We start from the raw sequence: 27,553 nt of genomic DNA, 5'->3' as shown, positions 1-27,553 counted from the left end.
TATGTCATATATTGTAATAAAACTTGTTTTTATAAACTTTTAATTGAGAAAATACACCTTTTCTTAGCATTTGTCTTTGCTTTTCTTCTTCAGGTAAGAAAAAGAAAAGGGGAAACTGAACTGTATCTTAATAAACTATCATGTTACACCAAAACATTTTAGTGCTTATTTTATTTCTTGTTGCTCCCTTTTTGAATTATTACTTCTTTTTTTTCTCTTATTTCTTTTCTTGGCTTCCTTATTTCTTTCTCCCCTTGTTTTTAAACACTTTTTGTTTTTGCCGTGAATCTTTTATTTACTTTTTAGATAATGGATTCGTCTCAATTATCGACAAGTAACCTCAAGAGATCAAAGAAACCAAAACCGCTTTTTGGTATCTTTCGTACAAAGACAAACAACAAACAGAGCCCTTCCTCAACTTCACCACTCGGTTCAGGACTATCTTCCGCGCCTATTCACTCTCTATTGTCTCCTAGCTTAACAACAGATCATTCTTCTTCCTTTGATCCTTATGCTCCTCCTCCGTTAAGGCCTCTGCCGAAACCTTCCATGTCAGATACTAGACGTCCACTTTTCTCACCCCAATTTCCGCCAAGACAATTACAACAGCAACAGCAGCAGCAGCAACAAAATCATCAACAGCAAAGAAGGCCTAGATCGAAATCTGTTGGTAGAGATCCTTCAGTTACAACACGTTTATTAAATGAAAGAGAAATGGCATTGAATAAACTATGTCAAAAAGAACTAAACAACCCACAGTCGCTGGTCGATTCACTTCCTCTATTATCTTCAACCGTCTCTAAGCCTCCACCTGTCCCTCCTATTCCTGTAGAGCATCAATCTGCTCACACCATGCGCAAGTTTTCTTCAGCTCACGACCTGCGTAAAACAGCAAGGTTACAACAAGAGGCACTTGATAAACTGCCTCCTCCACCTGTGCCAAAGACACCAACCACACCCAAAATAGATTTATCTAGATCAAAGTCCTTAAACTCTTATAAGCTCCACCCTTCCAAGTCTCATCAACACTTGAATTCTAAATATACAAAATGGCCAAACACAGCTACTGCAGCTACATTTCCAATACAGTATCATAGTAACAGTAACAGCGACGAAGATGACGATGATATACCATTAGGGTTCTTACAATCGCCTATAAGCAGACCATCTTCTTTATTGAATGATGAAGATGAAGATGACGATATTGATCTAATACCAATTGCTAAACTTAATCAAGACGTACATAATTACACTAATAATACTAATAATGAAGAATATCTTACTGCTGCTGATAAGTATAAAGAAAAAGTAAAGGAAAGACTACAACTGGATGATGACAACACTCCAATTTCTTTAAGCTTAACGTATCATAAGTTTTGAAATAGCTGCTTTAAAATCTTATATACTTATATATATATATATATATATTTGAAAAATAAAGACCAAATACATAAAAGATTCATATGCTCTGGTAATTCTATAAACTCATTTCTGCTATTTTAATGACGTACCTCTTAGTATGTATTTGAGCTTTTAGGAACGCTCTTTCTTTTCAGAGAATCAGGAGAGAGAGGGAGAACCCTTTCCTACATTGAAAATAAACTACCTTCAGGCAAGCTTTCCGCCGCCCTGACGTTATCGGAAGACATGCCGTAGTACCACTCAGTGCCTCACATCCACTGCACGCATGGTCACTAGGATATTGATTGTCTAAACTTGCTCTGCAACAAACAATGTCCTTTCCATCAGATGAAAATTAAGCTGTATGAATCATTATTCAAAAGAAAATTTTTAATTCGCCCCTGACACAGATCTTATTGTTTCTTTTTTATGGCCTCGGTTATTCTATTTATATATCGATCTGTCATTCGAGATGTTTGACTAGTCTTAATGTATACATTCTCTTTATTCAAAACAGAAAGTCATAATTCTCTGTTACGGATCGAAAGACACAAGAATCAGCAACACGCTTGTGGAAAGGGTCTGAATAGAAGTGATAATTATTTCGGATTAAGTGGTTTTTTTTTTCTTGTAGAAGCAAACAAAAAATAAATCATCTTGGAGAGAATCAAAAATCCTGAGAAACTGGGAGGTGGCTGAGAAAACAGAAAAAGGTAAGTTATCAATGATTTGGCACCAACAAAGACGCCAAAAGTGGTTTTTTTTTGTTAAATAATTTCAGATGGACAATAAAAAAATTTTTGTCCTTTTATCTCTTGGACGCAGATGTGGTTGAAGACATAATGATGCCAAAAGCTCTTGCAGAAAGGAGTTTGCTAAATGCTGTTGTTTATTGCATTCATTGACTTTTTAATTTAAAATGCTGATTACAAGTAATTAATTTTTTTTTACTAATGGAGACGCCGTTTTGGAAAATTTTACTATGTAGGTTATGAAACTGCTGTAAACCTACTATCAACAATGCTGATGGCTACTATAGTTGCTTTTTCGACGGCAAATATCCATGGTACTGATGATGTCGCTGATTGCATTTGATGATTTAATTAATGCTTGATCTCAAGATCTGAAAATTCAAAACTGTTACTAAATATACCGTCTGTTGATCTTGACAACTTTGAGGCTTACAAAGGCTGCTGTACACGACATGTGAGATTACATTTGATTTAATTAGATGTCCTGCTATGAAATTCTTGCTCTCATTTCTAATAATACTATGAAATAGATTCATCATTCTTTTGCTTTGATTCCTACAAATTTGTGCAAATACTAGCAGCAGCAGCAACAACAAAACAGCAGCAAATACAGTACCGTGTAATCAAAAATACATTAAAATATAAACGGATAAATAATTATCCAATTTGATTATTATAGTCTGCAATTTGAAAAAATTAACGAGCTTCCTTGGCTCAGCCGGTAGAGCGTCAGTCTCATAATCTGAAGGTCGTGAGTTCGATCCTCACAGGGAGCAGATCGTCGAAATCCAATAAAATATGGATATTTTATTTTATCTATTGCTGGAGTTCTTGTTTTGTGTAACGTTGTACTAAAACCGTCAGGCTTGTTGTAACGCAAAGGATGCCGAAAAGGGTAATTCTGTGGAACCGAATCCTAACAACTAAGGTTAACTTATCAACAACCGTTGATTTCAAGGAAAGCCAACAAAAATCAAAAAAAAGTATTGTGACATATTAGACGAGTTTGGTAATAGAGTGCCACTAGATCAATACGAAATTTTCATATTTTTGAAAATATCGATACAAAAAGTAGTCCTGATGTTCTCTCAAACATATAAATAGCCTTAGTCCTTGCCTCCCCTTGCCAAAGAATTCATTCATCAATTAATTGAATCAATCACCTTTTCTCTTTATTTTATATTCATACAATAAACAAGTCTTAACTTTTGTTATAAAAGTTCCTGCTCTTATTCTTTTATCTTCACACCTTTACGAGCCTAACAATTGATCTTTTAATAAGATCTGGTGGTCACTATACTATACAAACCTCTGCTTAAACGCTAACTTTATTCAAACCTTTGACTTATAACAAGTCTACTCAACCCACTCTAACGAAGGAAGCCAAAACTACAGTATATAAACCCAAGACTCTCTCAGAAAAAAAGAAAAAAACAAGCAGTTCACCTTATCTTTTTATTTTATCATATACAATAAACAGGCAACCTTTTTGGTTATAAAAGTTCCTAATCTCTTCTTTTTATTTTTACTTTACTTTATACTTCACAGTTTGATCAACTTTAAAAGATCTGGTGGTCACTTCAAACACCTAAACTTATAAAATCTCAAGAAAACTCTATATTAACAATAACCCTTACAACTCCAAAGGAGAATAACAACATATTATACGAGTTTGGTAATCGAATAGCACAGGGTCAAAATGAAAGTTTGGTATAAACGAAACTTTCATAGTTTTGAAAGAGTAATTTATAAGCACTATTCCGATGCGTAGTCTTACAAAAAGAATAATCAATTAGGGTCATTTAGTAATCGTCCAGATCCTTATAGTAAGCCAGGCACTGCAGCTTTAACCACTACCGTAACAGATCGGATCAAATCGTACCTTGATTTAACCCACATCAAAAAGTATAAATGGAGCCCTCTTTTTCGCTGTATATTCCATTATCTCAGTTCTCAGGAATAAACGAATTCTCACAAATACTTGCTTGTCCCTGTCTTTTGTCTTTCTCATTCTAAAATTACCTCAAGTTATCTCATCCTGCTCACTTGGTATTGTAATGTAAATACGGATTTATAAAGTATTGAACGTATTATACGAGTAAATGATCTTGGTTTTTATCAATATTTTCTTTATTATTTCGAATTTGTACTAAATAAAAAAGACAGTAAATAACTGAAATAAAACAATATTGATTTCCATCTTCTAGAGTGAAGCTAAGAAACAAACTAAGGAAGAAGACCAGAAGGATGGGAACAGCCAAGAACACTTACTCGTATAATACGTTCAATACTTTATAAATCCGTATTTACATTACAATACATGTCGTAGAACGTGAGGTTGGTTGTTAATCTAGAGTAACTAAACTAAAGCCTGTAAATGCTGTGGAGAACAGGCGATAATGGTGTCCAAATATATCGCGGGAAGTCCAGGAGCCATGTGTCACAATACTGTCGATGGAGACACCCACTTGTGCTGCTAGTATCGCTACCTTTGGTATCGGTGCTTGGGCAGGTCTACCAAACTTAGTCATTATCTACTTGTATGCTTAAAGATACGCTCGAAATTTATGGGCGAGTTGTGGTCATGCAGGAAGCAGAGGTCCCTTTGCTCATTATGATGCTGGTCTTTGTTCCTCCAGAAACCTCGCGATATTTTTTTGTCATTGACCTTAAGGTTAACGCCATCCCACTTACATCTGCCAGCCTGGCATGACTAATTTTCGATTCAATACAAATCAACAAAGTCCTTGTTTGCTAGAAACAGTTGGTTCATGATATAGATGATGATGTGAGTGCTGGCAATGCGCTCTTCAGTTGCATGCCTTAATAGGCTGTTTGTGCTATCCATCAGAGAAAGAGTATAATGGCAATAACAATTAAAGCTAATAGTGAGTTTTTATGTATATTTTCAGAAAAAAAAAATACCGTGTTTACAAGTGGTAAACAGTAATCTCAATGAAACCAGCATCATGGTTTAAGACTATATTGAATGGCTGATTAAAGCCTGCTTAATATAGTGCCATTCTAAGAGGGATTGTGTTGAATACGAAGCATCAATTAAAAAGAATAAAGACTAGAATTAACCAGACTAAAAGATATATCTGTCGATTGACTTTATTAAAGACGAGTATTTATATTAAATGTGAGACACTCTTCAACTGAGGTCGTAAAACTTTTCATAGAGGCTTATGAATGACAATTGAGGCAATAAGAGAGTTAGGACGAACCGGGTGCCTTTGGTAAGACGATGATCCCTAATAACAATGATGGATCAGAGTTATTGGATACGCGTACCTTAAAATGCAGTTCCTGGTAATTAGCTTAAATAATGATCCGCACAGTTGTTTCAAAGCTGAAGTCGAATACTTGCCAGTTATTGTTTCATATGTGGTTAATAGTTGATCCACTAAGTATGAATACAACAGATTGTAGTCAACTTTGATGATGAAAGGGTGCCTAACAGATCTTGGGCATATGGAGTCATTTCAATACTAAACAAAGCGGTATGCTGAATAATCTCATTGTACTTTCCTTGGGCAAGGCGTTGTTCAAGCATTGGTACTACATTGTGTGAACTAAGAGCTATGACACCCAGGCAGCTAACTCTTTGCACAATGCTATTAATTAGTGGTTTCATAGAATGGATTTCTATTTTGGACATCTACTTGTCAGATGACAACTCTGCTGAAGATTGCAAGACTTCGTCAAGTAATTGCGTTGGATCATCAGGTTGTATAGAATTATTGATCATGACAGGGCCATTGTTATTGATGGTGCTACCGCTACTGCTAGTATCTATATTAGCTTTGCCATTTAGCTGATTTTATGATTGATGAACATTACATGCACCAAAAAATAGACTGTGATGTCTTCAACAAAACGTTTCAATAAATCATAAATTTTGCTTTCATGCAAAAGGATAAACTTCTTAAAGATAGTCGTTCTCAGGGCAAAAGCAATGATACAACAAAGATTACAAAAAACAAAAATAAAAAGAACAGTGTTAGGAATGAACTAACAGTCTTCTCTGACCATCCAGGAATCATCATTCTGACAACAGTGTCGTCGATAATATGGGCAACGGCATCTGCCGGTCAATGCTTCAGTCGGTTTCCCCAAAATTATCTGTACATGTGGTTAGTACACAGCCAATCTTTCTGTGGGACACCAAAAAGACAATACTCTCTGCTATGCATGCGCTTCACAAGTCAAAGAGAATCCAGTGTCAAAAGCTATTCATGGCAGAACTAGGTGAAGTATAGCCAATTGAGGCCATGTGCAACGAAGAGTATCGTGTTTCGCGCTGATACATAGAGTATAAGAGTATCTGAATAAGCTTATTACAGCTTATCCAGTGCCTGACCAAATTATAACATATAAGTAATAGAGTGGCATCGCACTAATCATCTGTACTGCAAATGATTTATATAAATATTCTGAGGTAACTCTTTGTCTTATTTTATACAAAATAGAAGGATAAAGGTACACTAAACACTTATTGAAAGAAAAACGAAAATGGATATCTAAAATTTATTGGAGCAAAGAGGTCATAAAGAAATGCGTATGAAGATGACGATTGAAAAATAAAAAAATGCTTACCAATGCGTATAATTGGAACTTTTTAGATTTAGAGAGGAGCCAATTTAACATGAATCAGATTCAATGCTACGTTACATCCTTTTAAAATGACATGTTATGCTTTGATGTGCTTCACCTTTATTTTTCTAGATTTGATTTACGGTTGAATATACTTGTTGTAGCCAACTTAATATTCTCTTGTGAATTGTCTTTTTTTTTGATAAAATAGTACTTGGTGGTTAGTGCTTACTTAATTGTTGTACAAAGCATACAAGACAGAAATAATGCGAAAATCATGATCATATATCGCACATATATCGTACAATGTTTTTATAATAAATCCTAGTAAATCACTCTTACACAAGTTTTTACTAATTTCTTATCCTCCCTTTTTTCTTTTTCTCTCTCTCTTTTTGTTTTTCTTTTGCTATTTTTAAAACTAGGTCGAATTAAGCAACATTTGATACACTCTTCATTGCTCTATTCATACAAGCGTAAAAGTTTGAAAAAGAAGAAGCAGAAGAGAGTATATCTGATAGAGCATGGCCACAGCAGCCCTAGTACTATTTATAGTGTCTGGAGCATTTGGGTTCATCGCGACGCTCTTGATCGCTACTCAAGCTTTCTGTAGACACAAGAAAATCTTGTACTTTTTATTTGCAAACAGCATCGTTACATTACCAGCTAGCATATGTAATATAATCACCTTTGCAGAATATATGCCCCAACATTGGAATTCTTTTTGTTATCTGTTTGTTAGCATGTTTTTGGTAGTATTACACTTTTGGCTATCACTGGATATTGGCACGCAGTTACGCATAGATGGCATACGATGGTCACATCCAATCATTATTGTTGGTCTTGTTGCCCTTTGCGGCACACTCATTTGTGCCGTAATACAAATTACTGTTTTATTTATACAAGGTGACAATTACCCTTTACGCCCTGTCTTTATCACTGGCGTCGTCTTTGCAGTTATCTCTGATGGATCACTCTTTTTTTACTCTTTATCACCATTAATTCATCTGAAATCAAAGCGAATTCATGAAAGCCAATCAAGGACAACAGCAATAGGCGTAAGGTGTAAAATATGGTGTCAATTATAAGCTAATTAATATCTTTTTATAGGTTTGGTTCCTATTTATTCAATTTATTTGGTATGCGGTTTATGGTAGTCTTTATATATGGTTCTTTTGTATGCCTTGGGATAAATTTTCTATTTTGTTAGTATTCGACTATTTTTTACGCTATATTCAGTTTATTATGTACACCTTTCCCCCACCATGTTGTATTGTACACTTGATGTCGCAGCATTTCTTTTCCAGCTTATCCACATACAACTATACTAATGACAGCTGTAATGGTTCAACAATTAATGCTCCACTCGACTCTTTAAAAGCTAAAGATAGTGTACATCAGTATTATTCTTACTCGAGTAGTTCATCCAAAGAAAACGCTTTACGATTTGAACAAAACAACTTTTATAATATGCAATGTAAATAAGACACACTCCTACATTTATAAATGTTTATACACACACGCGTATATATATAATGGTTATTTCCTTGGTTTACAAACAAAATGGCATTTTTATTCCTAATTTGCATAGCGTATACTCCTTATGACGATGGTATTTAACACTGGATATTGTTCAAATTCATGATAAATGATCCTATACAGATTCTAGTTTTTTCAAATGGTTATATTTGGGCAGGACTTCTTGAAGATAATCCAAATGTCTAGCATGAAGTGTTGCCTGTGACTAAAATAAGCATATTAGTTTTCTTTCTTATTTGTATGATTTCATATATATATATATATTTGCATACAGGTAGTGGTTCACTTTGTATTCTTCTCTTGGAATCCGCTCCATAGATGACTGTTAAATCTGGAATAGTTTCATTACTTTCAGTTGAACAACCAGCACCGATAACACAATGATTTCCTATTGCTGTATTTCCCAAAATTCGACCTCTGGCTTCAATGATATTGTTGTTACCTATGCGTGATCCTTCGACGTCTTCCCAAAATGATTTTTTTGTTGGTTGAATGTTTATTATAAACTGATTACTTACAGCAGCCAACTTCAAATTCGTTATTATCACCAATAACAAGAGGCGTAGGGTTCCTAGTAGGTGTGTTATGAATTGATCTCTTTTATTAAATTGTTATTTTACTTGTTAAAAATAACCACGTTCTCTTCAATTATATTATTCTTTCCAATATAAATAGGTCCATTTTCTGCTATTATTCGACATTGTGGATGAAGCACCGTGCCTTTTATAAAATAAGTTTCTCTCTCTTTTTTTCCCCTCCTCTTTTCCTTGCAAACTATTCCGCTTTACCTGCTCCTGAGAAAAAAGAATGAGTTATAATCCTTGGTGAGGTAAAAGAGGACAAGTTACCTATAGATATTTCTCCTCTGAGTTCCGTCTCTTGACAGACAATGGACTTCGGTCCAGCAGTAATACGGTTTCTATTACATGTTAATCAAGAAGGTCAATATAGCAAGTACATCAGTGTACCTTATCATTTCAAAAAGAAAAAAAAAGGGAAAAAAATTCAGTTTAAGAATATATTTGTATTTTAAACACATATGCTTCGTTTATCAAACATTACAAGAAATGGGATTTCAAGAAGCCATTATTACTGTCGCTCTATATCAACAACAAAGATCCAATATCAGCCGCGATTGTCTCGTAGTATTTCAAATCAACAGAATATCACAGAGACAGTACCTCCACTAACAACTAATCCACCATTATGGTCAAAGCAAATGACATCATTTCCTCACATTCGTTATATAAGTCCTGCATTATTTGGAATTGCCGTGTCAGTTTCATCATTTGTAACGGCTGCTGTCATATTTGATCGTAATCAGCAAACACTCTGGGATCGCTTTCGTAAACATGGACGGCAATGGACGTTTTTTGAAGTAACAGAAGAATCAATGCTTAGAGACTTGTGGAGAGAGAAGAGAGAACTGATCCGAGAAAAAAGAGAGATATTACTAGAGAAATTGCAAGAGAAACTCGAGAAGCTAACGCTGCCGTTGGACGTGAAAAGAGCCTTTTGGATGTTGGGTGTCAAATTGGCAACCATGACAGAATCAGAAAAGACACTGTCTGTACTTATCGCTCTTAACTCACTGGTTTTCATAGGCTGGCAAATACCTCGCTTCATGCCGTTTATGGGTCAGTGGTTTTTACATTTACCAGGTACAAAACGAAACCTGACCTTGTTGACAAGTTGCTTCTCTCATCAAGAATTCTTTCACTTTGCTCTCAACATGGTCGGTCTATGGTCTTTCGGTCGAGTTGTGCACGATACATTTGGAAGGGAGCAGTTTCTAGCCATGTATTTATCAGCTGGTGTTGGTGCTAATGTTGTCAGTCACGCATGTAGTTTGGCTTTACGAAATTCAAGACCTTTACTGCCAAGTCTCGGTGCAAGTGGTGCTATATACGGTCTTGTGGCCTCTACTGCTATACTTCATCCTAATTCAAGCATCAGTCTTATCTTTTTACCCATGATTCCAATCAAATTAGGGTAATTGATCTCTAAACATAGCAGGGACGTATCTAACGTTTATATATATAGTTATGCTTTACCAGCATTAATGTCATTTGATTTAGCAGGTATTTTACTGCGATGGAAAATGTTTGATCATTTCGTAAGCTTATGGCTCTTGCAATATTTTGATTTATATTAACAGTTATATATTAGGCACATCTGGCAGGAGCTGGTTTAGGTATAGGATATACATATTATGGAGAACGACATATCTGGGCACCGCTCGTTCGTAAAGTACATGAGATCCGAGAAAATAGTCGGAATGGAGGTGGTAGAGGACAAGGGGGTGTTTATATGTTGACAGAGACTCAACAAAGGCCGGAAACCATACAGTCTCAGACTAGAAAATGGACAAAATGGTTTTAAAATAATAAAAAAAAAACTTTTTCATTTCAATTTCAATATAAAAATTTTGTTTGAGATATTAGTACCGAATGATCCAAGAAAAGATTCCCTAGAAAAAGGGAGGGGATCACCAGTGTGGAAACAAACAGATGTCTTTGGTGGCAGTGTTGTGATATATACAACTAGACCGACAGAGTCAGTCTTACGCATACTCACAAGCATTAAGGCCCCATTAAAGATTTTATACTACAGCTGACATTCTATAGTTTATAATCCCCGAGGATTATTGTCAAATTGTGGTCTCGTAAAAAGTTTGCAAAGTTAGAATTACTTATTTACTACGATTAAGAGTGGTTTTAGCCTTTTTAAAATAGAAAGTCTTTTCAGAAAGTAAAGTCGCATTTTTGCAGTTTTTATAATACAATTTATACGAAAAAACGACAAGTTAGCGCGACATATCTTTCTGGAAATGGTGTACACAAATCGCAATAAGAGCTATTGTAATTGTCATTTAATAAGGATAGTCAAAGAGTGCAGAGTTATTTCCTTTTTTAATATTTTATTCTATCAGACTACTACTGAACAAAAAACTAGACGACAAGATTGTTTTTAAGCTTGAGAATATTATCTAAAAGAGCATTTTAAAGCCAAACCGTACTGGTTGCTAATGAAGGTTTGTCCTCTCTTCCCCCTTTGTTTTGCATCTCCGCAAAGTTTCTTGATTTTCATGCCTTTTTCCTCTCATTTAAACAATGTCATCTAATAATCCATTCTATGAACTAAGTCCGGATATAAAGAGTTTATTGACTATAGAAACGTTTAGAGTAAATACCAAGTATAACACTTTACAAGCATATGGTTAACTTGTTTCATAGGAAAATGTCTCAACAGCCGATTTTGTTGAAAAGATTTCGACTGGTGTGATTGGACAAATGAATCAAATAGGAGGAAATAGTAAGCCTTTCCTTTTTTCCTTGTTCCTACTCGATTAATTACTAGTAAATGTAGCGACGACTTTTGATCCTAAGCCGTTTATTCGAACCTTTGAGAGTGTACTCGAAGAACTTTATCACTTAAAGACTCGTGTACAGCAGCAGTGTAGCGAACTTGAAAACAGTACTCAAGTCGCAGAAAAAGAGTATCGCCAAAGTATAGCAGACCTGCATGAATCATTTGACGTAAGATAAAGAGAAGGTCAACTTATACAGGACTATTGACATACCTTTTTTTTTTTTTTTGCAGGATGTCTATCATTCATATGACAGCTTGGAAAACAGAATAGGCGAAGTAGGCAAGACTGCTATTCGTATAGGTGAACAGTTGGAAACGATCGATAAAGAGCGATCAAAGGCTTCAGAAAGTAGAGATATCATAGAGTATTTTATGGAATTTCAGGAAGGCAACAGTGAGCGTTTAGACTCTTTAGTGCAAACAGGAGAAGAGGGACAGTTGAAGGTAGAGAGAGAGAGGCATTTGGGGGATCAGTCTATTCTGATAGTAGTTTTAATAGGCTGCTGTCATTGCTAGAAGATTAAATGCGGTTTCTAAAGAAGTAGATAATGATCCAGAAGCTAGAAGAGCGATTGAAAAATTCTGTGAAAGTTTCGAAAATGAAATTCTACAAGATTTCAACAAAGCATATACGGAAGGTGATCCTCGTCAGATGGCAGTAAAGATGATTTATAAGATGTTAAACCACAGCTATGTGACTCAATCTATATTCATAGCACTGTGCCAAGGTTCTGTTCGAGTTTAATGGTGGCACGTCATGTGTGCAGATATATGTTAATCAGCATGAGTTCTTTATGTCAAATATGACAATGGAAGATACAGATCAAACCAGAGATTCCGAAGAGTAAGCTTTTCTTCTATACATTGTTATATGTGCTAAATTGTTATCGCTAAAGCAATGCAGATTTATCAAACCCCAATGTGCCATCACCTGAAGTGGATACGAGTCTTGTCAAATTGTATGATGATATCCGTATTACTGTACGCCGGGAGGCTGGTATCATTTCAAGTGTATTTCCACAACCAGCAACAGTCATGCAAGTCCTTTTGCAGCGTATATTTGCTCAATCTGTAAATTAGCGTGCTTTTTTCTATGCTTATACTATGTACTGATGATTTATAGATACAAAACCATATTGAGTTATTGCTTTCGAGATCAGAAAAATGCTCACACTTGGCCTATTTAAGAACATTAGCCTCTACACATGCAGAAACAAAGAGACTTATCGAAAACCTCAAGTTTTATTGTGATAAAGAGGTTCCGCTCAAGGATCCTACAGATATAAACGGGCTGGCTAGTTCTGCTTCTCCTGACGAAACCCTGGACAGATGTATGGATGATTTATTCGTACCTTATACTGAAGGCGGTCGATACCTAAAGAAGGAGAAGGAGTCTCTTCATGAATTATTTGGAAATATCGTATCTGAATTTCTTAATGCCATGGTAAAGAAAGCTTCCTTTTTTTTTTAAAAAAAAAAAAAACAAACAAACATGATCTAAGTATTCTCTTTCTGCAGCAACGTCGAAAGATAACATCTGCACGTAATCAATCTGTATTGACAAGAACACTAAATCAAATATCTTCAACATCTGGAGGCATCATGTCTCCATCCGCTTCTTCGCCATTATTAAGTGAAGATGGAGTTTCACAGGCCGGAATAGATCATTTTGGCCGAATCAAAGAAAGCTCAACCAATTTGTTTGTAGACGAAAATGGTTTTTGCTTGTTATCGTCAGGAGCAATTCTAAAGATGCTCAATATGCATGCTGAAGCAATCATTCGATGTGTTGAGCTAGAAGATGTACAAGAATCGTAAGTGTTATGACACGTATGCTTGAGGCCGCTAACTTGCCTTCACGATAGAATGGGCTCTTTAAAGAAGATCTATAGCATTTTGATTGATTTTGTTGGACATAAATACTTGGACATAGCCATGGATGAGTAAAACACTGGACCAATTAGCCTAAAAGTGATTGTATTTAACTGTTGTTCTTAGGATTATTGAAATTTTAAATAACAGACGAGATCAACCAGATTTGTCTTGCTTTTCGGCTGTCAAGTCAGCTGCAGACATAATGCACCTAATGCAGAAGCACTTTGAATCTGCAATAGTAAAGTATATACATTTTTAAATTCTATCACTAATCCTGTCTGGGCTATACTAGTTACCACTTGTAATCACTGTGCCTTCATCCCATAGAGATATGCTTGCACTCAAAAATGTCTTTATGGCTAGTGTGGAACGAAAAATAAACAGTATACTTCAAAAGAGCATAGAAGGAACCATGTTTTGGCTTGGGGAAATATTGAGCCGACAAAAAAAGAATGATTTCCGGCCCAAAGATGAAGAAGTGGCAATGATGAACATGGGTACGCAACCGTGTATGCAGAGTATTGAGTTTGTTACCAAGGTGTATCGAGCAGCATCCAATGCGCTTCAAGGCAAAAACTTTGAAGCTTTTCTAAAACGCATTGGCAATGGATTACATTCGTAAGAAAAAAAAAAAACAACTACAATGATATTGTAAATTAACACATACCTTAGTATGCTTTTGGAGCATTTTAAAAAGTTTTATGTTACTCCCACAGGTGGTCTTTTGGTTACAAAGTATAACAAATACATTGTTTATATCAAAAAAGACACTAATTCGTTCCAATTTGTGCTAATATGTGCAGAGATATTGCAAAATACCAGGAACTTGTCAAAATGTTCAAAATTGCTGTACTTGATGAAAAGTTTGAAATGTTACGCCAATTAGGAAATATATTTGTCGTGAAACCAGAAATTCTCAAGTCTATACTGTCTGAAGGGTACCTTGCCCGGTTAGACCCATCTGTGCTTTACCCTTACTTGGAAAAACGAACTGATTTCAAGACGGCCAAGTTGGACAGATTGCTTGGCATTTCTGTGGATGAAGTAACTGAAGGACAGAGCACAGAGGTGTCAGCAGCATCAAACAATCAGCGTAGGACCGATCAGAAAGGAAAAGGCCAAAGAAGATCACTCTTTGTAAGTGATAATGAGATACTCAAGGATATCATGAAGAATTATACAAGCAATCGTGATTTCCTTTCTGCATTCAATCTGTCTTGATTCTCTTTATCTATTGTTTTGTGTTTTTTTATTTCTGATTTATCATTATATTGAAATATACACACACATTTTAAAAAGAGATTCCCATCACGCAAGCCAGAGAATGAATATACTCTCATTGTGGAACCTTACTTTTTAAAGTTTGATTTTTATGATATAGCCAAGTAATACGTCATAAAAAGGGAGATGTCTTGGTTTAGTGCAATTATTAATCCTGATTTCTACTTGTATTTAATCCATATGCCATCTTTCTTTTTTTTTTCGTAAGGTTTATTATTTATTTCCCCCAATTTTGAAAAGAGACTATCCATTTTTTGTGTAACGATGAGTCCGTTTGTAGATCCAGCAATAGTAACCTTAGGATGGAGCAGATCAGAAATCAAAGACAAGTACAGAGGGTACTTCTTTTGAGTCTATGCGAAATCAGAAAGAAAACAAAAGGATTGTAAGCAAGCAACAAGATATATCACTTTAACAAACAATACACCAATTGTTACACAAAATAAAAGAAAGCTGAGATCGACATCATTTTTAATTTGGTATGGCAACTGGGATGCCATGTCATATATGGTATAGCGCAACTGAAACAACGTTCCTAAGTTTCTTTGTGATTTATATAGAGACTTGGTAAATTCATTATACTTTTTCTTTAGCCTTTAATCCAATGACTACACAAATGAAAAATAATGTAGCTTTTAAAACTGCAATAAATATACTCCTGTTCATTCTATCATTACTGATCCTATTCACCTCCATGAGTTATTTCATAAAAGGTAATAGTTTATTTGCATCTTTTAAGTATTCATTTATCTCATTCGTCTTTAGTGCCAAGGGCAGCTTCAAAATGCCATAACATGCTAAATCAAGGAAGATGGGAATCAGACGATTATACCCTATGGAAGCCAGCAGAGTGTAAAGTCAAGTCATATACAACAGAAGAACTATATAATTGCCTTTCAAATTCGAGAATCATCTATATCGGAGACTCTATCATGAGAGAACAATATTACGCAATGGCAGAGATGTTTCGATCAGGACGACCAGGCCAAGATGCGATTCATGCTGATCAAGCAGTTTACTTGGAAGAGCACAACGTAACTATCGAGATGTGGTGGGACCCGTTTTTGAATACGAACAGAACCATTGACGTGCTGCAAGGGAAAGAAAAATTACAGCACACCCTATTGATTCTAGACACAGGCGTGTGGTACATGAAGGACTACGGCACCAATTATCTTCGTGAATGGAAAAAGGCAGTTGATAGAGTTTTTGATGCTGTGCAGAATCACCAAATTGCAGACAAAGTCATGTTGTCCCCCGTAGAAGCTTTGGAATATGATCGCCTTTCTGAAGCAAGAAAAAAAGTGATGACACCAGGAAAGATCAAAATCATGAACAATTATTTACGAGAACAAGAGCGTATACTAGAGGATACAGTGACGCCCTTAGCTATTCCGTTTGTCTGGAATGAAATATCAGCTTCATCCAAGAACAAAACTCTGGATGGACTTCATTTCCAACCCCCAGTGACAACAGCCCAAGCACGAATTGCTTTAAATTATTACTGTAATGATAAGCTTCCACTGAAGTTTTCAACGGAAGCTACGTGCTGTCATCACTCTAGTTATCCTGTATGGTACTTGGCGGCGGTTGCTCTCTCTCTTATATGCCTTATTGTTGTATTTATTCTTATGACTTTTGGTTATCGTGCCAATATTATTGATACCCTATGCGCTGTAAAAATTCAATTAAAGACACAATGTTGATGTCAAACATGTTTGTTATAAAGATTACCAATGTTTTGTATTTTAAATACCAGTAACAGCACTGTAGAAGCTTATAAAGCCTAATACGTTTATTGCTCAAGTTTACTGTCGATCATTAGACAATTTTGTTTTATCATCTGATAGGTTGACACATCCCAAAATTGGGCTTTGATCTCCTCCCATTTCACTCTCAGTACTGCTAGTTGTGAGATGGATCCAACCAATGACAGCAAAGAGACGAATAAAAGTTAAATGCAACCATACTCAACGATGCTTTGTTTAAGAGACTCTTGTTAACTATCACTTCACTCTTTTATTCTCAAAACATGCTCGATTCTGCAGCTGGGGTAGAGAAATCTCTTTGTAACTTTCTAAAACGCCCGTTTTGGAAATTAAGTTGGGACGGCTTTTCTTATAAAATTTGACTGGTTTTTTTTACAGAGAAAAGAGAACCACTTCATAGACTGAAATTTTTCTCTTTTTGTTACAAAAACTTTATTATATATATTATGGCATTTGAATCTCGAGGTGGAGGACGTGGTGGCCGTGGCGGTAGCCGTGGCGGCAGAGGTGGATTTGGCGGTGATCGTGGCGGTCGTGGTGGTGGCCGTGGTGGTGGAAGAGGTGGATTTGGTAAATTCAATCATTGACATTATGAAACTTGAACTAATACCCTCTCTGTCTTGTAGGTGGCCGCGGCGGCGGAAGAGGCGGTGCTCGTGGAGGCGGTGCCAGAGGTGGTCCCCGTGGTGGTGGAAGAGGTGCTGCCCGTGGCGGCCGTGGTGGCGCCAGAGGTGGTGCTAAAGGAGGTGCCAAGGTTATCATTGAACCTCACAGACATGCTGGTATCTTCGTTGCCCGTGGAAAGGAAGATCTTTTAGTTACCAAGAACCTTGTTCCCGGTGAATCTGTTTATGGTGAAAAGCGTATCTCTGTTGATGGACCTGATGGCACAAAGATCGAATACCGTGTATGGAATCCCTTCAGATCTAAGCTTGCTGCTGCCGTCCTTGGTGGTGTTGACCATGTTCACATTGCTCCTGGCAAGAAGGTTCTTTATCTCGGTGCTGCCTCTGGTACTTCCGTTTCCCATGTTGCTGACATCGTTGGTCCTGAAGGTGCTGTATATGCTGTCGAATTCTCTCATAGACCCGGCCGTGATTTGATCAATATGGCAAAGAAGAGAACTAATGTTGTTCCTATCATCGAAGATGCTCGTCACCCTCAAAAATACCGTATGCTTGTCCCTATGGTCGATGTTATCTTTGCTGATGTTGCACAGCCTGATCAAGCCCGTATTATCGCATTGAACGCTCACAACTTTTTGAAGAATGATGGACACATTGTTATTTCTATCAAGGCTTCTTGTATTGATTCTACAGTCGATGCTGCCACTGTCTTTGCCCGTGAAGTCAAGAAACTTCAAGAAGAAAGAATTAAGCCTCAAGAACAACTTACACTTGAGCCTTACGAAAGAGATCACGCCGTCGTTGTCGGTAAATACGTTCGCTTTAAGTAAAGGAAAAAGTGATATTGGTGTTTTATTTAGAACTTTTTTGTAAATACAGTTTTTTCATATCAAATCATTGTGATTTTAGAATTTGGTGTCCCCTTTTTTAAACTACCTTGTCATATTTCCCTTTTTGACGCTTTTAATAAATCACCTGTCTCAGAAAAAGTATCTAGTAGCAAAAGTTCCTAATCAAATTTTTTATTATAAACTATACTTATTATTACTGATTGAATCAACCTTGGACCCATCGCTGAATCATCAAGCCTTTCTCACGGTGTTTCCACATGAGGACTGCAGTCCTTTGCAATGCTTTATAATTCTAAAAGATCATCTGTCTTTAGCTCCATATGCCGATCGTACTTTATTTGTCTACTCTTTGTGATCTAATGAGCCCTTGACAACCTCAGCAATCTCTACCAGGTTCCGTTCAGTACTTCGCCTGTCCAATGACTAGCGAAACATTAGTGTTCGTTCTATTACTCCATCCTAAGTTCTCCCTAAAGAAGACATCGCCGCCCTTGGTAGCTGGGCTAGTTCCTCGACCTTCGAAAATCACTATCGATGCGAACATATGTCTTTGTTCAACTTCAGTGACGTCTTCCTCACCAATCCCGATGGTACCATGGGTATTGATACAGAATAAGACTAATTCTTTGATGTTTTAAAGTCAATGTTTAAATTTATTGATTTTCGCTGTTTAACAATAAAAACAAGATAAAATATAAAAAAAAGCATATATCCTTCCTTGCTGGCTTATCCTCTAGTCTATTGACCAATAACCAAGACTTGTGATGCTACAAAACTTGACTAAATTTATAGACAAGGTATGTATACGATTAACTAGGAGACTAATGAATAAAAAATAATTCATTATTCGCTTTATACTTACCGAAGCGTTAAGGAGTGCACTGCTGTTATATACAGCGCATTAAATCCAGGAGCGCCGTTAGTCTTTTGAAGGGGGGAGGACTTTCATTGTCATGTTTAAGATTATAAACAAAGATACCATATATATTTAATGTACTGTTCACATCGCGATTCCAAACCGTGCCACAGGATTTACACTTGAGGACAGAGTGTACTCTTCGCTTTGATCCAGCAATGGGGATATTATTTAATAGTTTGGGTTTGCACTTGTTACGGATCTAGCTCGTTAAATACTCGTCAACCGAAACAAATTCGGTTCCCTTATTAGATTGTTTGCATTTTCGTTTGATTTCCTCAGTAATACGTCTAGTAGGTGCACCTCGTTTGCCTTTCATACTTGAACCAAAAGAACCATTTCCAAACGCAATAATCCGTTTATGTTGAGAGGAGGAAGGGAGGACAGCAGGGGGTAGAGGTACATATTTGCTTTTGTTTGGGGTTTGGTTTTTAGCGCCAATTGTGCTTGATGTGCCATATTTCTTGCTGTTGTTGTTCGGATACGTTTATGCTCTGTAGAGTCTACTGCAGTAAAGATAGATGGTATGCCAGGATCAGCAGCCCAAATTTCTGCATCGTCAACGGAATCAGCAGAATCCTTGGGCGTCTTTGGTTCTCTTCTAGGTTCATCTTGGATAGCGACAGTCTTTTTTAAACATAAAGGATACAGTATAGCCATCAGTAGTGATCACATTTCTACAATGACAACATTTATTTAGTTCAAAAGTAAAAGTCATGTAAGCATACGTACGCAAGCTTCTTTAAACGTGAAGTCAAGCTTTCAAGTGTCTTGTAGCCTATTTTTGAAAAATCAAAGACATTAAAGTACCATAAAGTTAAGTCATTATCGTTCTTTTGACTTGGTTTGATCTTGTTCACATTGCTTGGCAAGTCTCCAAAACTCTTGAGCGTCAATCTGTATACTCTTGGAATCAACCTTGTACAGGGGAAGTAAAGAAAAGTATCTTGATCCTCGAGGGCCAGTGTATTTGAGAAGCATGAAGGTCTTGTCTTGTACTGTTTTGATAAAGGTTTGAACAGCATCGATATCCTTTTTATCAATATTTCTAAGGTCTTATTGGAATTGATAGTGATCAAGATGTTTTTCTTTAATAATCTGTACTTGCTTGTGTTCAACTTCTTGACAAAAGGAAGCTTTTGTAACTTTCGATGGACATAACTGATTGATGCTTTGCCTTGAGGTTTCATTTCTTGAATGAACTTCTTTTTCTCCATTTCTTGCTTTATAAAATGTAACCATTTCATGTGGCGTCGAGGCTTGGCATACAAATTAGCTTCACTTGGTACATCAGCATTACTGGAGGCATCGTACATTGACCAGAAAGTAAGAAAGCTATTGGCAATGGTTTCATGTCGCTCATTTAGATCAACAGTGGATGGCCAGGCAGACTCGAGGTTCATATTTTGTTGAAAGATATGCTTTGCTAAAGGCTTGCGCTGTTTGACTGTTAAACTATCACCACAGAAGTAAGGGGAAGCCTTTTCTGATAAGACATTAAGAATATGCCTGAGAGTTCGATCCTCATTAGAGCATACATAGGTGCGGATCAGTGTTTCATATTGCTTAGCCATGGATGATACAATGGCCATATACCCTTTACTTGCATACTTGTACAAGTCAGATTGAGTAAGAGGAGTAGATTTACAAAAGACCTTGAAACTCTTCTTGATATTATCGGATGCATGCTTTCCTTGGCCAGCAAAGATGAAAAATATATTATAGAACAGGCTTTGGACGACCACGGGTAATTCTTCACCATTCTCGAGAAGTTCCAAGAAATAGTAATTAGCAAAGATGGATCCAGCGTATACCAATTGAGTAATATGGTCAACTACTTCTTGAATCAAGGTAACGAACTTGGGATATTTGCAAGTATTAGCCAAAGATGTCTTGATTACAAAGGTTTTCTCGACGGTATCCTTGGGCTTTGGAAGTTTCGTTTTTGATTTCTTCATAGGACGCAACTTGCTGGAGGAGCGAGAGTAATCAGCTCCACCACAAGAAGGATATCGAATTTGTTTTTGCTCATTAGTTGTTGTCTTGTTCTTTTTTTCCTTTTTAAGTGCTTCTGACTTATCAATCTTGCTTTGATATTTTTTAAAGGTCTAGATAGGAGCAGAAGTACGGTTAGTGGAAGGAGTAGGAGCAGGTAATACATCTTGAACACTCGTATTTTTGTTGACTGTAGGTATAGGTGTATTTTTATTAATGACAACATTTGAGGAACCAGAAGCAGACGTGTCTTCTTTAGCAGCTTTCAAAGTAGTACAGATGTTCTTGTCTATTGGAAATCTGTTATAAATAGGTTCAGCTAATAGATGTTCGCTTTACCTTTTCTAAATAATGGTGTTTCTTGAAAATTATCATCATTTGCTTCAAAAGCTGTATTTTTGAATAAACTTGTTTGCGTATGCGCAAACAAAGAAGGCAACCCGCGATCGACGGCTAATGGGCACTTAATAAATGTCATATCAACTGTATATCTTACATACCTTTGCCCTTATTTCGCTTTGCCTTTGGAGGCGAAGGGTCAGCGTCTTTCTTTCGCTTCATGTTGAAGTAAAGAAAAAAGGAAAAAGGAAAAGTAAATGCGGATAGCCTTGTCATGTTAAATTAACGATCGACAACATTGTTTTTAAAAGTAAAATGTTTCCCGAATGAAAAATCGTTCTACTTTTGACACACTACACATCTTGCTGTGGTCTTCAAAGCAGGTATCTTTATAAAAGTGATGAGATAAGGGTAATAAAATAGCACAGGAGTCATTTAAACACCAGGAACAGTGATTGAAGAAGTAGCAGTAAAGAGGGAGCAGAAGAGGCACAAACTCCAATGTCATCCTTATGTTCCATGATAAAATAGCAGTACGTAATTCATACACACGTATGCAGTATGTGTCTGGCTGATGCATTGAAAGTACTGCTCAAAATCATGTCCTCAGCGGAGACTGTCATTTCTAATGCTGCTTTCCAAGGTAAGGACGATGTCATGGAAGCTTTTGTCAATATATTCAATAGGAATAGCCGCAGCAACTTCTTCCATTGTTGGCAGGTTGTAAGTGCGTCTATCGCCTTCTTCGATCAAACGCATTCTCATCGATGAACTGACGATAATAAAAGGTGATCCGCTTTCAGCAGAGTCATTGTTATTAGCTATATCCTCGCTGTTGATGCTGGAGCCCTCATGGTTGCTCAATATCTCATATGCATGACGATAAATGCGTGCAAAGGAATTACATTGAGAAAGGGGATTCAAAAGTTTTCTATATTCTCATTTTCCAGATTTTCATTCCTTTCTGATCGTCTCTGAGCAACATACGAAGGATCATAGATGTACAATTGGGCATATGAAGACGCGTTGCCTTTAATTGGAATCAAAGGGTCTTGACAGTGGCAAAGGGCGCCGTAGATCTGGAGCGCGCTTAGACCACCTCTGTTGTTGGCATTACGCTCCTCAGCTCAGACAATGTCACATCCCAAAGAGGTAAATGCAAAGGCAACGTTATATTGACGAAGGTTGTCCTTAAAGTAACGGCCTTGGGCGTCCGTACGTTCGAGCAAGTCCTTCAAGTACTCAGGTGGATCAGGCAAGCATTGCAACTGGACTGATCCTTGCTTGTAGCATGACTCTCAGCTTAGGTTTCTCATCGAAAATATCTCTTGCCTTTCATCAATCCAGTGCAAGGCGTGACAGTGTGAGCATTCCTTGTCCATACGTCCAAGGTCCAAAGGACGAAGGCGAGAAAGCTGCAAAGTATAAGCAGCAGAAATTATCTGAGAAGGTTCTACTCTAGGTCTTTCCCTACGTCTTACTGGGCTGCCTTCCTGCTCTTTTTGTTTAGCTCGACGTCTGCGTCGTGTGGCTGCAACTTGCTCTCTGCATGCTTGGCAGGTACGGTAAGCTGAGTCAACTGGTAAAGGTGCACGGCAGGATGAACAGTTGGTAGTAGGTGCGGCAACGGTATTATTGTTCATGTACTAATGTAAGATCAAGCGTTAGTGAACAGATCCTAGTACAATGCTTTTAAGAAAGTGCTTATTTTTGCATGTACCTAAAGGTTCTTATTGGAGGTGCAATATTATTATGAATATAAAAAAATAGGAAAAAAAAAAGAGTAAAACGGGATCAAGGTACAGCAGTGGCAATAAAACATGTATGCTCATGCGTCGCGTGTTTGGTCCAATACAGATGGTAAAAAAAAATACGATTATTAGTGTTGCAACATACTGTATTTTTATAAAATATTGTCGTAAAATAAAAGAGTTATTTACGTAAAAAGATGACAAAGAAAAATATGTTTGAATAAAATGACATCATGTCAAAAGAGAGAGGTGTAATGGGTATATGTAGAAAAAGAGAAAAAAAGTATGTTAGTATTAGAGCATATATCCTAATATTAGTTTTACTTACCACTAAGGTGCATTCTGGGGAGGGTAACGATAACTACCCAGGATAGTTAAGCAAAAAAAAAAAAAGGAATGGAGGACAGAGAGAACCCAGGGCGTCAGAAGAGACTATTGGGGAACGTTCCAGATACACGCCAGAGAGCAAAGAGGGCGGGACAAGCGAGTCAGAGCAAGGACCATGAGAACAGGCTAGTTTTGATTGGTGAATCTTTGAACACTCAGAGGGACACTTGATAGCTGCTGTAAAGAAGCAAAAAAAGGACTCAAATAAAATGGGTTTTTATATGTTTTTCTTTCAAACAAGTTTTAAGATCGGGTACCTAAGACAAAGAAATCATGTCAAATAGAAGCAATCTGCTTCGTGACCATTCAAGAATATGCATTGCCAAATATGACTACATGTTCTTCTGATTTCATGGAAAAACCGAATAAAGAATTTAAACTTTTACAAAGAGACTAAAGAGGGCTATTTCAAATATTTAGTTAATTCAACTCCAAGGCAGCCCACCTGTTAATATTACTGTCAAATGGAATAGTGAGCCATGTTCTTTTTGTATTTGTTATTACTCTGATAACCTTACAACGGTTTCAATAATTGGTTTAATGGTTTTGATGCTCGGACTACGGGCAATCTACATGATGCTGTATATATTTGGCTTGTCGTAGTATCCTCCAGGTTGTCACGTTTGCATGAATTATTACGTGTATAATTATGATAATGCTTCATAAATTCATACTCTACATCAAATAATGTTGAGGTAACAGATATACTTCTCACAAGATGCCTATTCATTCTATTAGTTCCTCTTTCAACTTTGAATAAAGAATAAGAATTGGAAAGCATATTTGTTCCAATCAACTAAATGCGGCCAAAGTGGAGGGAAAAGAAAAGATGGTCATCCACCCTACTATTTGAACTGACTTAAAGCCTTAGCTTTTCTCCATCCTAGAAGCAAGTATAAAAATAAGATGGCATAAAAAAAGATATGGAGTAGCAATACTTGAAAAAATATTACTATTTCTTTTTATTGAAGATAAAGCGTGACATGAATGAACCCATTTCAGTAACGGTGTGCTTCGACAATAATAAATATAGTGCCTCTTTGACAATAAATGCAAATTGAAATTTATTGTCCGCATCCACTGTCTTTTACAACAAAAGCATACATGAACACTGACGTGAAGACGTTGATACCTGATATGTATAATGTTACCGTCAAGGTAAAAGTCTTGGATCTATTAGTTAGCTTGGAAACAAAACATGAAAAGAGTAAAACTATAATGGACATCTCATGTTTATAATTTGCCAACCACTTGTAATTTTCCCTCTTAGCTAATTCTGACATCAAGATTCATGAATACCTGGTTGGAGATAGTACAGCTTCTGTTATTCTCAATACAATGCAAGGTAAATGCTTGAAATATGTAGAAAATGAAATAAAAAGTTGATAAACTTGACTCTATAGATCTCGAGATTATGAAGACTTATGAAATACAACAAGGCCATACACGCGTCATAGAAGGATATCTAAGGCTATACTCCAAGAGAGTTGTGCCTGATACAACTGATATTGAACATGTCAACACTGAGCATAATAGATCATTTATACAGTTCAATCGAAAGTTATAAGGTTATTTTATTGACCTTGTCCATCTTGTCCACTTCAGCCTGCACCAGATCCCTCGAATCCTTTAGGACTTTATGCAGTTGCAGTACCAATATAATCTTATTACTACTCTCTTGACCAATAAATTCTTTTGGCTGAGGTAGTCCCTTTGCGATACCTGTCATAGAAAGAGAATCAGTATCCTCTTCTCTTCTTTCATTCTACTTACTATCAAATGCTTCTAATATTTGAGGGCCAAAGTGAGGAAAGGCTCGAGCAAGATGAACAAAGCCAGGAATTGCCTTGATAAGGAATTCAGATGGCACACAGACCGTTGATGGCTGTCCTTCTTTTGTTACTGGAAATGCAATCTTTAAAAGCCTTGGAAGCACATGTTTCTCTGCAGTCATTAGACTATAGATATATAATCTGTTAGACACGCTAAAAGACTTGGATATTGACTCACTAGTTTTCAAGTGGGTATTTTTCGCAAAGGTGACAAGCTAAGAGGATGCCAAATACCTGCTTTTCTACTTGAGGCTGCCTGGTCAGTTCTGGGATGAATCCAAGAACAATATATAAAGAAGGTATTAGGTCAACCATAATAGGAATGAGTTCAATGGGGTAGGTTTGAAAATGAAGTATCTTTGCAAGCAGCATGTCACGGTCGCCATCAATAAAAATAGAGTGTATAAAATTGCATATTAGTATTCTTGCATCATGTAGTTTCTCTGCTTGAAGAGTTAATAAAACAATATTAAAAATTCTAGTTTCTGTACTTACCAGGATGTTCTTTATCTTGAGGTCTTTCAAGACAAAGCTCAAGGAGTAACTGAAGCATGACTGTATCTTGGGCATTTGTTAACGCAAGTACGTTGCGGGAATTAAAGTCATTTCGCTATGAGAGCTTTTGCTTTAGTCATTCTGTGTTACTATCTGAATTGCCATATTTACATTAACTTGTTTAGAAAAAACAGAGTGATATCTCTTCCATATACGATGCTTTGATGTTGTACGTAAGCACATTAGAATCTATGATAAATTAATACTCATACCGTATCGTCAAACAGTTTCTACATTACATGCAACCAAATTGGCAGTAAGTACTGAGATCGAAACACTCGTTCGTCACATTTGAATGCAGTTCGAATGTCTTGTATTAAGTCACTCAAGCTATGATTTCTATTATCCGTGTTAACAACATAATTCAAAAGGCATGAGGCATACTTTACTCTCCTGTTAGCAAATTGATTGTCATTGTCCATAAGCTGTGCGGTATGACATGATTGAATGATTCCCATGCAGATACAAAACAATTGGCCACTCTAGAATCCAACCTATGTGTGTCATCGCTTAGAGTCACTGCTGTTGCTGCTGCTATTCTATATCACACTTCTTACGTTTCATCCAGACAAGGCGGTAAAAGCGTTGATATCATACACTTTGCATATTCTTCTGCATGACTAATAGGTGCGTATTCTAGTCGAGATAAAGCTAAGAGAGACTGTGTAAACAATTCAGCAGTAAAAATACAAGTAGTCTATGCTTTGGTTTACCATCAATCACATCTGTCTGTTTACTCTCATGCTGGACTAATATAGACACTAATTCTTCTGGCTCTAATTGTTTTGTCTTTCTTTTCCCTACTTTTTAGCTTATTGCTTTCAAACTAAAAAAGGGAGAGTGCTTTAATACCTTCTCTTGACGTCTGTATCCCACATCATATCCACTTCTTTTCCTTCTTGCATCAAAAAGCTGGTAACATCAAACAATTCTGGATACAAATTAGCAGACAAAGCGAGTATGTCTGAGAATATCGTTTTGTACGCTTTTCCGTCTTGATATGTTTCGATATGATTTAATATATATTTAACTGGGATCTGATCTAATAACTCTGTAGAATACTCTGAAATGACATGAGTCGTAGGCCGATCTATTTCGTTTCATCGTTACCTGTTTGCTCTACGGATGTATTAGCAACAAGCGCAATCAGTTTAGGTTCAGTTCGACATCCAATAAAGAAATCATTATGTGTCAAGACATAAAAGAGCAAAAGTACTTGTGTAGGTGTGATGATGTTGCAATCGCGAAACTCTTCTATAATGATATTCTCAGGTATTCTCTGTACTTTATCTACTATAAAAGTACTATATTATTGTGCGTTGAGTTGAAAGATCGTTGGCTTAAAAAAGGGGGACAATCAACAAACCATGTGACAAACTCATGAATGATGGATCCAATCTTTGAATGTATCGGTAGTGTTGCATTTTTCATGTAATCAAGTAACCACGACTGATAATCAGTATTGTAAAATACGCGCGCCTTTAATAACTGATAAAAAGAATCTAAACCAGGTGTCTTCATTTTAAAAGAAGAAAAGCAAGAAAAAAATAACAAAAAAATAAACTCAAAATATAATGTTGCTCCATTTTTTTTATATCATTGATATATTGCTGTTATATCATTTGGAGTAGGTCGTCTTGACTATTAAATAACTCTTGTATTCATGGATAGCTTAAGCCATATTCTCTCCCTTCTCCTTGAACAATAGATCAGATC

At 36.5% G+C, this 27,553-nt stretch overlaps 10 protein-coding genes and 1 non-coding gene across 11 annotated transcripts; 7 read left to right on the top strand and 4 right to left on the bottom strand.

Annotated features, from left to right (window-relative positions):
- Position 1: 1 nt before the first annotated feature.
- On the top strand, positions 2-1,465 carry RHIMIDRAFT_293462 (uncharacterized protein; the record flags this gene model as incomplete). The annotated part of the gene is made up of 2 exons (XM_023613986.1): positions 2-13; positions 307-1,465. The coding sequence occupies 2 exons, from the start codon at positions 2-4 to the stop codon at positions 1,378-1,380; spliced, it is 1,086 nt and encodes a 361-aa protein (XP_023464388.1). The 3' UTR covers positions 1,381-1,465.
- Positions 1,466-2,856: 1,391 nt separating this feature from the next.
- Positions 2,857-2,929, top strand: RHIMIDRAFT_t47. The gene has a single exon. It is a non-coding gene; the product is annotated as a tRNA-Met (tRNA).
- Positions 2,930-8,403: 5,474 nt separating this feature from the next.
- On the bottom strand, positions 8,404-9,209 carry RHIMIDRAFT_205122 (trimeric LpxA-like protein; the record flags this gene model as incomplete). Its single annotated transcript, XM_023606804.1, has 5 exons — positions 8,404-8,493; positions 8,561-8,751; positions 8,807-8,859; positions 8,909-9,028; positions 9,130-9,209. Coding segments are annotated over 5 exons (534 nt in total), but the record flags the coding sequence as incomplete, so codon positions are not given.
- Positions 9,210-9,831: 622 nt separating this feature from the next.
- Positions 9,832-10,670, top strand: RHIMIDRAFT_204999 (rhomboid-domain-containing protein; the record flags this gene model as incomplete). Its single annotated transcript, XM_023606797.1, has 3 exons — positions 9,832-10,280; positions 10,332-10,404; positions 10,458-10,670. The coding sequence occupies 3 exons, from the start codon at positions 9,832-9,834 to the stop codon at positions 10,668-10,670; spliced, it is 735 nt and encodes a 244-aa protein (XP_023464386.1).
- A 665-nt stretch (positions 10,671-11,335) lies between these two features.
- On the top strand, positions 11,336-14,939 carry RHIMIDRAFT_217422 (exocyst complex component Sec10). Its single transcript, XM_023607328.1, has 14 exons — positions 11,336-11,473; positions 11,525-11,603; positions 11,658-11,827; positions 11,892-12,104; positions 12,160-12,318; positions 12,377-12,504; positions 12,557-12,731; positions 12,784-13,104; positions 13,179-13,474; positions 13,526-13,603; positions 13,659-13,773; positions 13,828-14,153; positions 14,208-14,270; positions 14,339-14,939. The coding sequence occupies exons 1-14, from the start codon at positions 11,402-11,404 to the stop codon at positions 14,754-14,756; spliced, it is 2,613 nt and encodes an 870-aa protein (XP_023464385.1). The 5' UTR covers positions 11,336-11,401; the 3' UTR covers positions 14,757-14,939.
- Positions 14,940-15,610: 671 nt separating this feature from the next.
- Positions 15,611-16,522, top strand: RHIMIDRAFT_239498 (uncharacterized protein; the record flags this gene model as incomplete). Its single annotated transcript, XM_023609185.1, has 1 exon — positions 15,611-16,522. The coding sequence occupies one exon, from the start codon at positions 15,611-15,613 to the stop codon at positions 16,520-16,522; it is 912 nt and encodes a 303-aa protein (XP_023464384.1).
- A 509-nt stretch (positions 16,523-17,031) lies between these two features.
- Positions 17,032-18,211, top strand: RHIMIDRAFT_228704 (Fibrillarin; the record flags this gene model as incomplete). The annotated part of the gene is made up of 2 exons (XM_023607626.1): positions 17,032-17,155; positions 17,212-18,211. 2 exons carry the CDS (start codon positions 17,032-17,034, stop codon positions 18,039-18,041), a joined length of 954 nt encoding a protein of 317 aa, XP_023464383.1. The 3' UTR covers positions 18,042-18,211.
- A 1,082-nt stretch (positions 18,212-19,293) lies between these two features.
- On the bottom strand, positions 19,294-21,534 carry RHIMIDRAFT_245166 (uncharacterized protein; the record flags this gene model as incomplete). Its single annotated transcript, XM_023610156.1, has 6 exons — positions 19,294-19,605; positions 19,628-19,655; positions 19,711-21,086; positions 21,138-21,262; positions 21,313-21,426; positions 21,474-21,534. The coding sequence occupies 6 exons, from the start codon at positions 21,532-21,534 to the stop codon at positions 19,294-19,296; spliced, it is 2,016 nt and encodes a 671-aa protein (XP_023464382.1).
- Positions 21,535-21,918: 384 nt separating this feature from the next.
- RHIMIDRAFT_239495 (uncharacterized protein) lies at positions 21,919-22,955 on the bottom strand (the record flags this gene model as incomplete). The annotated part of the gene is made up of 4 exons (XM_023609184.1): positions 21,919-22,243; positions 22,300-22,391; positions 22,446-22,585; positions 22,697-22,955. The coding sequence occupies 4 exons, from the start codon at positions 22,953-22,955 to the stop codon at positions 21,919-21,921; spliced, it is 816 nt and encodes a 271-aa protein (XP_023464381.1).
- A 1,599-nt stretch (positions 22,956-24,554) lies between these two features.
- On the top strand, positions 24,555-25,017 carry RHIMIDRAFT_239494 (uncharacterized protein; the record flags this gene model as incomplete). Its single annotated transcript, XM_023609183.1, has 3 exons — positions 24,555-24,657; positions 24,721-24,795; positions 24,854-25,017. The coding sequence occupies 3 exons, from the start codon at positions 24,555-24,557 to the stop codon at positions 25,015-25,017; spliced, it is 342 nt and encodes a 113-aa protein (XP_023464380.1).
- Positions 25,018-25,051: 34 nt separating this feature from the next.
- On the bottom strand, positions 25,052-27,358 carry RHIMIDRAFT_239493 (uncharacterized protein; the record flags this gene model as incomplete). The annotated part of the gene is made up of 13 exons (XM_023609182.1): positions 25,052-25,077; positions 25,125-25,172; positions 25,224-25,408; positions 25,461-25,725; positions 25,778-25,892; positions 25,949-26,026; positions 26,077-26,176; positions 26,227-26,331; positions 26,395-26,488; positions 26,551-26,630; positions 26,690-26,900; positions 26,948-27,141; positions 27,204-27,358. 13 exons carry the CDS (start codon positions 27,356-27,358, stop codon positions 25,052-25,054), a joined length of 1,656 nt encoding a protein of 551 aa, XP_023464379.1.
- Between the last annotated feature and the right edge of the window lie 195 nt (positions 27,359-27,553).

This window comes from Rhizopus microsporus (genome assembly GCF_002708625.1).
Source record: "Rhizopus microsporus ATCC 52813 unplaced genomic scaffold scaffold_13, whole genome shotgun sequence".
Lineage (NCBI taxonomy): Eukaryota > Fungi > Mucoromycota > Mucoromycetes > Mucorales > Rhizopodaceae > Rhizopus > Rhizopus microsporus.
Note: the sequence above shows the minus strand (reverse complement) of the source record. Positions and strands in the feature narration are given on the sequence as shown.

What these genes read in the sequence shown, in the direction of transcription:
- RHIMIDRAFT_217422 (XM_023607328.1), top strand. Translation starts at nt 11,402, where the DNA reads ATGTCATCTAATAATCCATTCTATGAACTAAGTCCGGATATAAAGAGT. An exon ending in GAATCAAATAGGAGGAAATA is followed by an intron (nt 11,604 to 11,657) that starts GTAAGCCTTTCC and finishes TAGTAAATGTAG; the next exon opens with CGACGACTTTTGATCCTAAG. An exon ending in AGCGTATATTTGCTCAATCT is followed by an intron (nt 12,732 to 12,783) that starts GTAAATTAGCGT and finishes GATGATTTATAG; the next exon opens with ATACAAAACCATATTGAGTT.